At 48.2% G+C, this 14,261-nt stretch overlaps 6 protein-coding genes across 6 annotated transcripts; 3 read left to right on the top strand and 3 right to left on the bottom strand.

Moving 5' to 3' along the window:
• Window positions 1-889: 889 nt before the first annotated feature.
• Window positions 890-1,486, bottom strand: DEU56DRAFT_742766 (uncharacterized protein; the record flags this gene model as incomplete). Its single annotated transcript, XM_041348960.1, has 4 exons — window positions 890-1,048; window positions 1,103-1,159; window positions 1,235-1,318; window positions 1,400-1,486. 4 exons carry the CDS (start codon window positions 1,484-1,486, stop codon window positions 890-892), a joined length of 387 nt encoding a protein of 128 aa, XP_041205120.1.
• Window positions 1,487-2,345: 859 nt separating this feature from the next.
• DEU56DRAFT_821789 (uncharacterized protein) lies at window positions 2,346-3,241 on the top strand. The gene is made up of 6 exons (XM_041354122.1): window positions 2,346-2,418; window positions 2,470-2,512; window positions 2,574-2,585; window positions 2,636-2,724; window positions 2,839-2,861; window positions 2,914-3,241. The coding sequence occupies exons 1-6, from the start codon at window positions 2,402-2,404 to the stop codon at window positions 2,964-2,966; spliced, it is 237 nt and encodes a 78-aa protein (XP_041205119.1). The 5' UTR covers window positions 2,346-2,401; the 3' UTR covers window positions 2,967-3,241.
• A 1,798-nt stretch (window positions 3,242-5,039) lies between these two features.
• On the bottom strand, window positions 5,040-5,703 carry DEU56DRAFT_872853 (uncharacterized protein; the record flags this gene model as incomplete). The annotated part of the gene is made up of 3 exons (XM_041355815.1): window positions 5,040-5,223; window positions 5,272-5,399; window positions 5,458-5,703. The coding sequence occupies 3 exons, from the start codon at window positions 5,701-5,703 to the stop codon at window positions 5,040-5,042; spliced, it is 558 nt and encodes a 185-aa protein (XP_041205118.1).
• A 195-nt stretch (window positions 5,704-5,898) lies between these two features.
• Window positions 5,899-9,102, top strand: DEU56DRAFT_821759 (major facilitator superfamily domain-containing protein). The gene is made up of 21 exons (XM_041354121.1): window positions 5,899-6,179; window positions 6,231-6,240; window positions 6,302-6,319; window positions 6,374-6,434; window positions 6,485-6,644; window positions 6,696-6,736; window positions 6,801-6,831; window positions 6,886-6,927; window positions 6,978-7,024; window positions 7,073-7,163; window positions 7,217-7,288; window positions 7,334-7,384; window positions 7,433-7,670; window positions 7,722-7,776; window positions 7,827-7,956; window positions 8,016-8,061; window positions 8,127-8,150; window positions 8,204-8,254; window positions 8,305-8,399; window positions 8,454-8,606; window positions 8,666-9,102. The coding sequence occupies exons 1-21, from the start codon at window positions 6,039-6,041 to the stop codon at window positions 8,912-8,914; spliced, it is 1,806 nt and encodes a 601-aa protein (XP_041205117.1). The 5' UTR covers window positions 5,899-6,038; the 3' UTR covers window positions 8,915-9,102.
• A 232-nt stretch (window positions 9,103-9,334) lies between these two features.
• DEU56DRAFT_536306 (uncharacterized protein) lies at window positions 9,335-10,124 on the bottom strand. Its single transcript, XM_041346690.1, has one exon. The coding sequence runs from the start codon at window positions 10,040-10,042 to the stop codon at window positions 9,431-9,433; it is 612 nt and encodes a 203-aa protein (XP_041205116.1). The 5' UTR covers window positions 10,043-10,124; the 3' UTR covers window positions 9,335-9,430.
• Window positions 10,125-11,565: 1,441 nt separating this feature from the next.
• DEU56DRAFT_821744 (uncharacterized protein) lies at window positions 11,566-12,183 on the top strand. The gene has a single exon (XM_041354120.1). It carries the CDS (start codon window positions 11,674-11,676, stop codon window positions 12,112-12,114), a length of 441 nt encoding a protein of 146 aa, XP_041205115.1. The 5' UTR covers window positions 11,566-11,673; the 3' UTR covers window positions 12,115-12,183.
• Window positions 12,184-14,261: the final 2,078 nt, after the last annotated feature.

Below are 14,261 nucleotides of genomic sequence, written 5' to 3'. Positions count from 1 at the left end.
ATATATTGACTTCCTCTCGATTTCTCGCACTGAACCCTGACCTAACCTATTACCTTAGCGGAGCTCGTTATTCACGAGATAACTCGCTGATCATCGGTCACATCCCAGATTCCTTCCAGCGCATGTGCTACTTCTGAGTGAGAATGTATCCCAAGACAATGGAACGAACACTGACAGTGAGTGACAGCGTGACATTGGTGTGTGTAGGTGCCTGAGTTGTGGAGTTAGGTTTCTGTAACTCTCCACCACCAAGGGATATCTGCTTTTGGGTAAGACTACGATTAGCGAGGAAATGGTACCTCAAATATACCTCTACATGTGTGGCGTGCCCATGCCCCGTTGCTCGAATATCTAATTTTTAACATTCTATGGGTAAATTCAGGGTTTAAAAACATCTCCTCTCGGTTCCAGGCATGCACCAGAATAGAGTCCTGAAGGCCATTCTCGACGGGGATGTTGCCGTCGTGTGAAGGCTGGCACAAAGGTGCATAGCTTCGTAGCGCACAGTCGACATTGAGGCTCGGTAGGGTCTCGGGCTTTTCCATAACTTAGCAATGTCTCTTGTATATTTGCTGGATCCCATTCAAGGAGCTTGGACGCCCACTCAGTTTAACTAAAGGAGGAATGTGCTTACATCGATCGCGATGAATATGTCACCGTGACCTACAATCACAACTATTGATAACACAAGCGATACAGCAGACCTGTAAGTTTAACAACATCGGCTTCTTGACGGTGCCAGCCACACACCGAGCACAACCTTTATCAACGGTATCAACCTATAATGCTAACGAGCGGCGACGGTGATACATTCCGGGCTGATGGTCAAATCAAATATTGCCACTGCACTTGATTGATCGAGAAAAATGTAAAATATATACGTCAAAGCCTAAGCAAAGGATACCCTCTTGCGAGGAGCACGATCCTGTGCGTTACTTGACGGACTTGACTTTTGATGGACCGCGCGAGCCGGGCGGTCCTTGCGCATTTTTACTTTCTCCCTTTTCAGTCGAGCCCGCTGGCTCACAATGGTAGCTTTTACCTCCTCCTAGAAACCGAGTAAAAAATAATTGCACCCCACGCACAGTCTTTGATGCTTTACCAATTTCTTTTTTGTCCTGCTTTTTTGATGTGTACGCTCAGATCGGGGCTGACCAGCCTAAGAATCGAAATGATTTATGATGAGACAGGGATGTATCGGGGAATTAATGGACTGCGAACGTGATGTACCCACCTGCGGTTGATGATGCTTCTCAGCCTTAAGCAACGCTTTGTCCTCCTGGGTCTTTCCGATTGACACCGCTAGCTCCAAAGAATCCTAACCGTAAAGACTTTTCATGAGATAATTCGTGGCCGAAGATCGAAAAATGCAAGCGTTGTGTCGGAACGAGCGCCCTACCTTGCCGTGTTCATAGAAAACTTTCCTCGTCTTCTGCTTCGAGGTTGATAGTGGGGGTGTCACAGCGGTGGGTCCTGATCTCGTCATAACATGGGGATTCCCGTGTCAACGAAGGCGCGGAACAAGGACGAGGCGTTCAAGTCCACGGAAACAACTTTGAAAAGGATTACTAAGCAGCCTGTAACACAACCTTCCCGCAATCAATCGCTTTGAAGCGCCGGATACCAACTATTAATTATCCCTTTGTCACAGTGTCTGTTCATCATATGAAGCAACAGGAGATTGGCGCAAAGCAACTAATATCTCCGGTAGGCAACCGGTAGACAAACAAATTCCAATGGAAACGATTCATAGGATTATGTGACTCTTTTTTTCCAGCATCTATTCATCTGCGGTCCCGTTACAGTCAAATGCAGGGGACAGCCTGAGTGCATCCAAGTTGAATGCCGGCAACAGAGGGTCGCCAACAGTACGACATATTCCAAATTCATGTTTGGTGCTCAAGCTTTCTCCTCAATTGTTATACCAGGGTAAACATACCCGCAAATTCAAGTAGTTTAACTTTCTTCAGGTATTGACAGTATCCAATCTAGCCTTATATATGGTATCACCTTACTTCATGCCGCAGGTGTGACCGAATCTGGCGTTGATTCCCGGCTTCAAAGTGCCCGTCTGGCCCTTGTTCCTCATACATGATTAGTAGTTCTCGAGAACAGGTCCTGCGAAAACGCTATCAAATGACGCACGGCAGCACCTCTCGTTTTGGATGGCTGGGCAACCTGTTCTCCTTGTGCACGAATGGCCTCCAAATTCAAAATGCATCATCCGCTTTAGCACCCTCAGCAAACACGCTACGTTCATTCCATTGCCGTGTATGCTACATAGCCTATCGGGGGACCTATAAAGGCAGACCACTCTTCGTCAAGGATTGCCCACCAACGACTAGAACATTTCTACCACATTCACCTATTCACCAACTACTACCAGCTACTACTATCAACAATGTGCTACTGGAGGCGGTATGTGCAGTCGCAAAATTCCCGCCATCGTTTTACTGACCCTCTCCTCAGCGTTCGCAATGTTTACCTGCGCTGCGGTCACGCCATTAACCTGGTAAGCATCACACAAATGACTCTCAGCAACGAGGCTCACATCAAAGGCTTTCCTACGTTAGCCTGATCAATTGGTAAGACATCTTAGGGCAATGATACGAGCGATGTCTAAAAGCATTTGTAGATCACCTGCGAAAATACCAGGTGCAAGTTCAGCCCCAACCACCCCACTACCTGCGGGCCTCCCACATGCAAGCAAACTTGTTGCCAATAGTGCGTGCACACGACTCATTTACGATTGCGGTTACTGACTCGCATGATGATCAAATTTCCTACTCCCGCTCCACTCGCATTTCCACATCACTCCGATCACCGTCTGATCCTTAGCCGTCAATACCCTCAACAGTACTGTAAGCTCGTGATAACTATCCCTCGCCATTGTATCTGACAGGGAGATGATAGCACCCAACATCAACAGTTTCTGCCCCACATGCGAGGCGGCTGGGTACCGCTGAGCGCCGAGTTTCTTTTTGTGAATATTTTACCTCGCGCGTTTAATTGTTAGAACTAGAGTCAAGGAGCCCTTTCGTTAATTATTACATGTGTCATATTATTTATAGTGTATCACCTAACATCGAGATCGACTACCTGTACTGTTCGCTTTCTTGTAACTGAATATCGATTGATCTGAGATTGGTCAAACCCCGTCGGAACCAGGAACGTTGCGCGGAACTCAGTTAATTGACTTAGATAGTGGTGTGTCGTATCTCACCGAGTCGGTAAATGAAACTAAGAGCAACATAAATAAACTTCAAGCCACTTACATACAGGACGATCCTCGTGGTCCCTTGATCAGATGTGATGCCAGGAGTCAAAATCTTCGTGGCGCAAGATAGTCGAACAGGATTTGGTATTTTTTTTTCAAGGTCGTTACCGCAGTCTATAATTCTTTGGCTGGACGTCAGAGTAAGTTTCGTATAGTGCCGCACGGTGTTCTGCTGGTGGAGTAAGGCTGTTCCCGTAGTCTATCCCGTACTTTTCTGCCCCTCTTGCAAACTATCGTAAATTGATTGGTCCACCCAGGCGGCCGTCGTGTGCTCAGGGCACGCGGTAGACTGGATTTGGGCATGTCATGTTGATTGGTCTGTGGATTGGTGTGACTGACGTTAATGTGCGGCCGCCAGCCTATCTTGATTTAGGGATTGCAAGAGGCGCCTCACCAGGTCGAGATTCGCTTGACAGGGCGATATCAACAAAAGAAACGCTGGTATGAACTCTGTAGGCGTGGAGCCTATCCTGGGGGACGCATCCGTAACCCTGCTCAGAATTCAATGTTTCCATTCACGTGTATGTGTCTCAGGACGTCCGTGAACTGCCGGCTAGCCGAGGTGACAGCACAAATGCTCGATAATGCCATTGTGCCATTGATGGGGGCCCCGTTACTTTGATTGCTTCGATTGAATAACCGCCTAGATCGCGATAATATTTTCCAGGAAAGCCCGACAGAGCCTGAATGGGTACTAGCTGCTATAATTGTATAGCGAACCGTTAGGTTTATCAATACATGTCTTTCAATCACTGTGCAAAGTGCTGTAATTGTACAGCCGCGGAGACTGAACCCTTCAGAACCGGTACCATGGAGAGAGTACTTAGATACAATAAAAGTCAGTGATGATTTACGTACCATTTTTGGCAGCCCTGAACTCTTCCAGGCCTCAGGGGGATACACTAGGATAAGTAAGCGATTTTGAATAACGGACGCACGTCGATAGCCTCCATGAGATTCATACCCTCGATCTCGACGGTAGCCTCTAACCTTGCGTGGGAAACGTGATTATACTGTGCAAGGCAATATTAATGCGACCATCCGACGAATGGACAGACTGACAGCGCCCTTCTATTATTGTCAGGGGCAACGGACCACCCCGCACGTCAGCGCAACCGACGATGTCGCATCAAGCCAGAACAGATAGTCGAGCGGCCGAAGCTGTAAGTACGCCTCAATTGCAAGTCGCGCTGCTATTTTCGACTGAATGAAAAACGTGCGCTGCTCCGGTAAGATATAGTACTGAGCTTTAATTGTGCTGCTGATAAAGATACAGCTGAAGCCCGCGCCTCCAGCCGCGCTGGTCTATATATTTTTTATTCGAAATGGAAGTTCTTTGTTTGATGCCGATAATCGGGAGATATACGCATCGCCCACACTTGTACGAATATGTGATAGTAGATTAGAACGGTAAGCCGATCCTTCAGACAAAGGAAGTACCCGTTCTTCAACTTCTATCGAATTATTACCTGTGCGCCCCAACATCACTGATGCTATAGCGCCAGAATCGCGGCGAACTGGCATCGCTTGCGGGAATAGTCAGCCTTATCTTATGTGACACGGTCAGCTATTGTACCGGATGTGGAGTGAGCTGAGTACATAGATTAGCGATACGATGACAGTATGTCTGCGAAAATAAAACCGTCAGTTACAGACGAATAGATGAAGCAGTAGGCGTACAAGAGATGCGAGTTTGCATAAATACGCCCAGCATATGCCTGTAATATCCTTGCTTGGTAACCATGTTCCATTGCATAAAAATTTAATCTTTCATCTCCCAGCTAATCCCACAACCACAACCACCCTTAGCCTGCGGGTTAGCCGCAACGCGGAACGAACTCCCTATGAGTTCAGTAGCAAAATCTATTGTGGAGCCGTTGATAAGTCCGAGTGAGACAGCGTCAATATAGATGTTTGATGGAATTATGGAAGGATGTGTGAAGTGGCTGGTGACACTAGTTAGAAATAACGCAACAGTTGTGCTGTTAACGCACTAGTCTTCTGCATTCCGTTCGGAAGCAAGCTGCATTGTATACTGGTAGCCGTGACATCCTCCTGATTCCACTGCAATGCGTAAGCCTGCGTTGGGGCGGTGCTCCCGTGAAGCTATAGATTTCAGTTGCTTCGGTTCCATTCCAGTTCAGAAGACGTTGAGATTTGACGAGAAGCACAGAACACACCTCGGCAGCCCGTTCTGTAAGCTCTAGCTTGATATTTTCTTCGGGTATTATGTCTACGTCGAGTTCCTGTGCCTTTAATTCATCTGGAGTTGGAGCAGAAGATATAGACGCAGTGGATTTTGGAACTTCGGTGGGTGCTGGGGGGGCTGCACGCGCGATAGAGGAGGATGCGAACGACCGCGTCCTGTGCAGGGTGGAGCTAGTTCTCAATCTTCCAATCGGTGTTGAGACTATCCCGGAGCGCATGTAAATGTCTGCAGCATGTCTCATGCATGTCGGCGTCCTAGCGAGCACAAAAAGTGCAAATCTCGGTGCGCTCATCGTCGTTTGTTGAGGGTGCTGTTGGTGATGATGACCAATGACAGGGACCCCACGTGATCAATTATGTCGTTCGCGTGATCCTTATGCATTTTCAGGTGACGTACAAATTTTAAATGCCGTCACGGACGCCGTCGGACGCGAGTCCGAACTCCATTGGAGAAGCGGGCGTTAGTCAACAGTACTAGTGGGTGCCAATAGGTTTCAGAGTGGGGTTGACCCCCTTGACTTCCGACTCCCACTGCATACGTATCACGCACGGAATGGCGACGGAACGAGATCCGCTGATCGTGAATCCAAGCAATTTAACCCAACATCACCCCCTTCAAGCTGGCCCTCGAGACATTCCAAAGTCGACGCGCTATGGAATTTTGGTTGGTTTGTGGTCTGCCACTTTCCTTTCAGTGAGTTGAACAGGTTTTCTGGATTTTCTGGATTTTCTGACTTCTTGTTAGTCTGTAAACAGTGCGAGCCTTCATGTTTTCTCGTCTGATGAATCGTAACTCACTTAACAATTAAAAACTAGCAACCCTAGTCGCCACCTGTACGACATCCCTGTTGCATTTATCCGAATACTGATTTGACAGATCTGTCACAGTGCTGCCATCCATCTCCTCTGACTTTAACAAGTCACATGAAGCTAGTTGGCTTGGCACATCGTAAATACGACTTTCTTCGGCCCAAAATTCTGTTCTAAATTTCCTCTTAGATACTTGCTTGCTGTCTGCACTTTCACACCTTTATATGGACGGTTATGCACCATTATGGGCCGACGGGGTGCAAATCAGTTGGCTGTCTGTATTACCGCACTGGGTACCCTGTTGTGTGGCCTCTCCACGAACATGGAAATGTTGGTTGCTGCGCGATTTGTAGGTCCCTCCATCGATTTCATTTCACTCATTTGTGACATGTTCCTGCAGCTAGCTGGCATGGGAGGTGGTGGTATTCTTACGACCTGCACGTGAGACCCGATATCAGTCAAAACCATACAGTTCATTACTAAACACGACCCATGACGGATTCAGGATCACTACGAGCGATATGTATTCCATGCGGGTACGTTCTATTCTGTCGCCCTCGCCGTTATCGTTATCTCAGGGACACCAATAGTCGAGAGGGCTTGCGCAAGGGGTGCAAAGTGTGTTTAATGGCGTACGTCGGGTTCTACCACTTTTTGAACCTGGAAACTTACTTATGTTCAGCTTGGCATGGGTCTGGGAGGACCCATAGGAGGTCTCATAAGCGACCGGTAAGCGCGCACCTTATCTTGTTCCCCCCTATCTACTATCCATTCTAGATTTGGCTGGAGATGGGCGTTCTTGATCCAAATGCCCTTATTTGTGTTGTCGCTCATTTTTACGACCTACAACTTGCGATACGTCACCCCCGTAAGCACTTGGAAACTATCATAAAGTTATCGCCTTGCTCATACGATTGTTAGGGTAAAGGCAAAGATATTAAGGATGTTCTGAAGAGAATTGATTATGGCGGAAGCTGTGTCCTTTTACTCTCCGTGAGTCAATATTATTATTTGTGGAATGTTCTTGACTTCTTGTAGGTTGGATCATGCTTGGTGTTCATGAGTATGAAATACAACGAGGATCTCCCGGTGAGCGATCATCCACATGACATATCTAATTAGTTGACCCTTTGCCAGTGGTCGAACCAATGGGTATACGTGCCGCTGGCTCTCGCTTGCATTTCTTCCGTAATTTTTGTCTTGGTAGAGTTGTTAGTCGCCCCAGAGCCTATTATGGCGCCATTCCTCTTGAAACAGAAGGTCCCTGTTCTTGTTGGGGCCAACAACTTCCTTGTGTCGTTATGCAACTTCTCCGTGATGTATTTCTTTCCGATGTGGTTTCAGACAGTGGCTCTCACAAGCGCAACCACCGCAGGTATGTCCCTGCGAATCCGTTTCAATATCACATTGACCGCGCTCTGGATAGGCTTGCATCTGATGCCGAATAGTGTATGTATGTCCGCCGGGTCCTTGTTCGCCGGGTTGGTGGATATATTATCGTCGTGTCGTTTTTCACTCACATCAGCACTAGCTGGATGATGCACCGCACCGGGAAGTATAAACTTATCAATCTTATATTTGGTTTCTTCCCATTCATTGGGATCACTCTCATCACTTTGATGCGGGAGGACTCCGGATCACTGCAAATGTGGCTGAGCATTGTGAGCGCCGCGCTACCTTGTATTCTTTGGTTGATGTATGGATCATAACGCCGTATCAGATCCCACTCGGGTTTGGCAACGCCGTCGTTTTACAGACAAATCTCGGTGTGTAGGATTTTGACAATCAGCTGTGCTCGAGATGGCTAATCATGTTACGCATAAATAATCAGTTGCGTTGCTCGCACACCTCTCAGGTGCGCGATCATGGCTCCTGTGCTGGAGTTTCTAATGGTGTAGCATATTCCAGAGGATTCGATGGCTGTTGGCACTGGTTTTGGATCGCTTTTCAGAGGCATGGGTGAGTTGCCCGTACGGCTTCCTTGTCATCAATGTTGACTGCTCCGATAGGCCAAGTAGGGGGCGTTGCGATTTCATCAGCGCTATTCCAGTACAAACTTGACTACGAGCTTCGATCAAGAATACACGGTGAAGGCGCAGCAGAGGTGACACATTACCCTTTAAGCAGTACATCACGACGCTATATATTCCTCATCTAGATTGTGAATCAGATCAGGCATTCAACCACCTTCGTGGGCAAGTTGCCGCCAGACTTGCAACGCGCAGCAAGAGATTCATACGCGATCAGTCTCCGCGCTGTGTTCACGCTTGCTGCATGTTCTACGCTCCTGGCGTATCTCATCCGACTACCTGTACGTTTCCAGCCTGTTGTATTTTTTTTTGGTTATTTTTTGATGGCGTCACGGTCTAGATTCCCGAGAAGAATTTAGACAGTCAGCCGAATGAGACTGATACCCGACCCAAGTCCATCGACTTCGGGGCTGATTCAAGAGCTTTGGATCCTGCTAATGGTCGCCATGCTGTTGACACTGACGAGGGGGCTGAGGACACTCGACCGTTGCTTTCCAATCGCGAGCGAAGGTTTACTACACTGGAGCCGACAGAAGGTACACAAAATTTAGAAAGCGCCTCAATTGGAGGTTCAGCTAGAAAGCGATAATTACGCATTAATATCGTTATTCAGTATCCAAAGCATAGGAGAGGGAAGAATGTTTTCGCGTTTATGTTGTCCTGCATTTCTGTACATACTTAGCAGATACCCGTGGCTTCGCCATTCAGTACTCAGTATTCAGTTTTTACTCCGTGGATTCCCTTACAAGTACAATTGACTGTTGATGTTGCACCATATACACGTCTCAACCATATAGTGAGAAACAAGACTTTCATACCATTGTCAGAGCAGGCTGAGGTATGCAGCTATTGCAAATTAACATATGACGAGAACAACATTCGAATGATAGATGAGGGTGGGAGATAAGAGGCATGCGATTAACGAGAGACGGTGTACCGAGACGGAGGAGGGTATGAGGGACATGGGGTGCATGCAGCAAGCAAGAGGCCGGATGAGATGCCACAGGCGCGCCGGCGGGCCGCTTGAAAGGTTTACTAGTGCGAGAAGGCCAACCAGAAGATCTCTTCGTTCGTCCCAACCTATGCCAGAAGTGGACGACCGTTCCTACGAGAACAACCCACTGAACAAGATGCTCCGTTGGTTAAGTTTTGATCTGTCGTTTTCCGGACTCGCCGAAACGCCGAAACTCTCGATATCCACAAGCAAAAACGCATCAACAGCCACCGCTCCGCCCCATATAATCGCTCTTAAAACAGCCAAAGCCAGGAAGACTCCCGCAAGCAGCACAAAGACGCCCAAACTCATCTCCGCGAGTGACAAAGCCCGTGGTATCGGAGAAGGCATCATACTAGTATCCGAGTCCTTACGGAGAGCGGTGGCGACGGACGCTAAGGCACATGCAAAAGTGAAGAACGGAGCTGAGAATCGGAAGATGTTATCTTGACTGAAATGCGAGTCAGGGTCGAGGCGGAGACTGCGGAACGTTGCTTGGGTTTCTTTTAGGAGGGGTACTAGGGCGATTTGCCAGGGTGTCCCTTGTTCTGTGTTTGTGTTTTCATCTGGTAGCGGTGGTGTTGGTGTTAGCAAATTGGGTTTTGAGGCGCATGCTGTGTTGATGGGGAATGGAATTGACTCACGCTCTTTGTCATGGGTTCGGGAGGTAGATAATAAGCGGGAGTATTCATCGGATGCGCTGAATCGTTTGATAAGGGGCATGATCAATAAGATGCCGAGCAACACGGATTTTCAGTCGGGCGTCTCTGGAATAAGTTAACTAGTACGCAGCGAGGAGGATCAACGTTGCATGTCAGCCAAGAGTTCAGGGAACGAACGTCAACAGAGTTCCCGATGGTCCAGATTGAAATGATACATGGAAATGTCTAGACTGTTAAAATACTCTGAATCTGTAAAAGAATCTGATATGATCGAAAAAATTCAGTATCATACATCATGAGACCAGAAATAGGAAACTGACAGTGATGTCTCGGGTGGCTTTCGTACATTCGTATTGTACGTACCTGCACGGGCGTGCGCATTGTGTAGGATGTGGTAAGAAATCTGCCCATGCCGGGAAGTGAACCAGTCAGAATCTTGATCATAGTAAGTGGGCGTTAAACATCATATCGAGTGGCGCGGATTCTGATATCATAATATCAGCGAACAAGTCGGAAAACAACCAGTATATACGTAGCGACTCCGAGGACGGTTTGCGTATTGCATAATGGCCGGGAGGGCATCCATTGTACGAGAAATAAACGGGATTTCGGGTGACGGTCCAGATCGAAATGTACTCGTAAAAACCTAGTCCAATCGAAAAAAAAATCAGCGATCGAGTTGGTTGGGTTTGGTTGTCACTGAGGGTAGTGGAGACAATGAATATCAAAACCAAAGACCTTTATGATCAGTGCTGAAAGCTAGGAAATTAATTGACAGTTGATGTAAATCAGTGCCGCTGTGCGACACTGAATCGCTCATTGACAAACAATGAATTTAATGTTGGGGTGATAATCATTGTCTGATCCAAATTCATTGTCATATTCAAGTTTTTATTTTGTCAAAAAAAGAAAAAAGGAAATTCTCTAATCTTTGCCACTTGCCTGGTTTGAACTCACGACTCCCGACCACGCAAGCTCAGCTGAAAACCCATAATCAATTCTAACACATTGGAGCATTACTTACCACTAGACTACATAACCTTGTATATATCTATGCAGCAATTGATATATATACCATACCCATGGGACTTAGAATAAAATATGATAATACTCATATGATCAATATGGTACACCGTGGGAATTATTCCGATAAAAATTAAAGTTGCAGTCCTTGTTAAGGGTAGTCTATTGATCGTCTCATGACATTTTTTGGTTAAGATCCTAGTAAGTTATACGCGAAATACTAGAAAGGTGGAGTGTTCAAGAAAGTTCAGGCACACAACTAATATTGCTTATTGCAGCCGTCCCTAGGAATAAATATAAATTCTCCTTAGCTGCCTCGGTCACTGAATTTGTTTGCTAAGTAAATTATGGAAAAAATGGGACTACGTGATTTGCTAATGTCATTTTCAGTGTCCTTAAAATTTTGACAATGAATTTTATACCCTTACATTCTCGCGGGTAAAATTCAATGTCCCCAGTTGTCAATGAATGCAAGTAACCAGAGATTAAGTGACACTGGGAGTGAATTCAACACATTCATTGCCACTGTCACTTAATTTAATGGTTTTTACTTCCCACAGTGTTGTCTACCAGCTTGCGAGCAATTTCCCCAGTATCCGGGCGGATGTGAACAGAGCTATCCGCGAGAATCCCTCCCTTTTAGATCCAAACAAGTCTCTTCGCGACCAGATGGAGGCGCTGTTTCTCAAACCTCTCCGGAAGCTCGAATTCAGACTGCGCGGGTGTGAGCCGTTGACGTTTGTCATCGATGCCCTTGATGAATGTACATCCAACGCCGAGCTTGTTGATCTCATCATTTTCCTTGCACAGGCTCTTCGCGAACCTGATCTGCCCGTGACTCACATTCTGCTCACAAGCCGCTCGGAATCGCATATCTGTAAAGCCTTTCAGAATGAAGAGGTGCGCCCCCTAGTATGCGAGATACCGGTGGAGACTTCTGGAGAAGGTGTTCCGACGATCATCTCGTTAGACGGCGCCGAAGTCGACAACGACATCTATATTTTCCTACGACATTCCTTCGCAGAATTAGAAAATCGCCATCCCGATTTCCCGCAGCCATCAAAGGATGAACTCGAGCGGGCAGACGTTTCATCGTGGCGTCTACAATGATGAAGTTCATCGACGATGAAGACAATGATCCCCGTGATCGGCTTCAGCTGATGCTCGAGCTCACGAGCGAGCTGCTACCAGGAACCGAGGTCTACAAGCTGTACGACTCTATCCTGTCCACATGTGCCAATCCCAAGCGGGCATACCAGCACTTGTCCGTCGTTGCTGCCCTTGCGGACCCTCTTCCAATGTCACAAATCTCGAAACTTCTTGGCCCTGGCCAGGGCAGGGATGTTGAAACAGTACTCGTACAGCTACGATCTGTCGTGGATATCCCTATCAACCGCAATCTTCCCGTGAATATATATCACTCGTCCGCCCGTGACTATGTTTCCAAACCTTCAAACTGCAGCCTCCCTCATGTACACGATATCCCATCACCTCACACCCTACTCGCACTTTCCTCTTTCCGCTTAATGATAAAAGAGATTCCAGAAAGCACGGCCCTTCTTGATGCGCTCTTGGAATTGAAGAAGCACAGCCAAGACATGCAACCCCACAACCACCAGAGATTGAAAGACTCATTGTCCTTTCTCGTTCGGCCACCAGAGCCACTGTCGGTTCTTATCAGCCTGCTATGGCTTCGGGGAGATCGCAGTTCGGATTTACGATGCTGGCTGGAGACTATGGACGGGTGTGCCTGGCTGCAGACCAAAGGAGGGCATGACTGGTTGCAAAGCGAAGGAGGGCATGATTGGTTGCAGACCCGAGGAGGAGATGACTGGTTGCAGACCCAAGGAGGGGATGACTGGTTGCAGACCCAAGGAGGGGATGAATGGCTGCAGACCCAGAGCGGACGACTATGGCTGCAGATTCAGGGTGGACGAGGCTGGCTGCAGACCCAGGGCGGACGACTATGGCTGCAGACCCAGGGCGCACGACTATGGCTGCATACCCAGGGCGGACGAGAATGGCTGCAGACCCAGGGCGGACAAGACTGGCTGCCGACCCGGGGCGGACGACTATGGCTGCAGATCCGGGACGCACGAAACCGGCTGCTGACCTGGGACGCACAAAACTGGCTGCAAACCCTAGACGCACGAGAATGGCTGCATACCCAGGGTGGACGAGAATGGCTGCATACCCAGCACGGACGAAAGTGTTTGCAGACCCAGGGCGGACGAGAATGGCTGCAGACCGAGGGTTGGCGAGACTGGCTGCAGACTCAGTGCGGGCGAAAATGGCTGCAGACCCAGGACGGACGAGATTGGCTGCAGACCCAGGACGGACGAAAGTGTTTGCAGACCCAGGGCGGACGAGAATGGCTGCAGACCGAGGGTTGGCGAGACTGGCTGCAGACTCAGGCCGGGCGAAAATGGCTGCAGACCCAGGACGGACGAGATTGGCTGCAGCCCCAGAGCGGACGAAAATGGCTGCAGACCCAGGGCGGACGAGAATGGCTGCAGACCGAGGGTGGGCGAGACTGGCTGCAGACCCAGGACGCGCGAGACTGGCTGCAGACGCCCCATGGTCAAGCATGGCAGTCCACTCCTGGGGCATCTCTCTGGGTGACAATGGAAGAATTATCGAGCACATTGGAAGCAATCAGCGAGTATACCACTGTCTCGGAATTGCCTTCACTGCCAGCTTTCCAAGTAGTCCAGCAGTTTAACAGCTTGCCGGAATCCTTGATGTTTCCGACGTTTTTGGCGTTAATGCGCAACCATCCCACCTCTGCATTACCAAATATTTCTCCGCTGGACAGGGAGATCATCCATGCTATGAATGCCTTCACGACTTTCGCACGCGAAGCACTCAAACGAAGTCGATCGGCTTTCAACGCTGTAAAGTATGCTTGTCAAAACTGGACTGTACATCTCTCGCGTGCTTCCAATCCATGGGATGACAAGCTCAACCATTTATTCCGGGCTTTCTGGAATCATCATCTCCTCTCCTGGCTTCAAATGGAGTGGTGTTTTAAGGGTCTGCGGTCTTGCCTCGTTGCTTTGTTCGAAGGGCAGAAACTTGCTGAGGTGCGTGTATTTCAACGATTCTCATGGTTCCATCAGCGAATGTCCTCTAAACTAATATTATTTTATATCAGGGTCGATGATATTTATTTCATGACATGCCTTCTTATTTCCAGTCTGGACCCGTGGACGCGCAGGCTGCAGCCCAGCGATAACACTCAAACTCGCCACCAATAC

Source organism: Suillus clintonianus, assembly GCF_016758775.1.
Source record: "Suillus clintonianus strain FC179 chromosome Unknown DEU56scaffold_76, whole genome shotgun sequence".
NCBI classification, from domain to species: Eukaryota; Fungi; Basidiomycota; class Agaricomycetes; order Boletales; family Suillaceae; genus Suillus; species Suillus clintonianus.
This window is presented reverse-complemented; position numbering and strand designations above follow the sequence as displayed.

Excerpts from the sequence above, each read along its gene's own strand:
- DEU56DRAFT_536306 (XM_041346690.1), bottom strand. The coding sequence starts at position 10,042 with ATGCCCCTTATCAAACGATTCAGCGCATCCGATGAATACTCCCGCTTA.
- DEU56DRAFT_821744 (XM_041354120.1), top strand. The coding sequence starts at position 11,674 with ATGGAGGCGCTGTTTCTCAAACCTCTCCGGAAGCTCGAATTCAGACTG.
- DEU56DRAFT_821789 (XM_041354122.1), top strand. Across the intron at positions 2,725-2,838 it reads AAGCAAACTTGTTGCCAATA|CCGTCAATACCCTCAACAGT; the intron begins GTGCGTGCACAC and ends TCTGATCCTTAG. Across the intron at positions 2,862-2,913 it reads TCAATACCCTCAACAGTACT|CACCCAACATCAACAGTTTC; the intron begins GTAAGCTCGTGA and ends GGGAGATGATAG.
- DEU56DRAFT_821759 (XM_041354121.1), top strand. The coding sequence starts at position 6,039 with ATGGCGACGGAACGAGATCCGCTGATCGTGAATCCAAGCAATTTAACC. Across the intron at positions 7,289-7,333 it reads GCTGTGTCCTTTTACTCTCC|GTTGGATCATGCTTGGTGTT; the intron begins GTGAGTCAATAT and ends GACTTCTTGTAG. Across the intron at positions 7,385-7,432 it reads AATACAACGAGGATCTCCCG|TGGTCGAACCAATGGGTATA; the intron begins GTGAGCGATCAT and ends ACCCTTTGCCAG.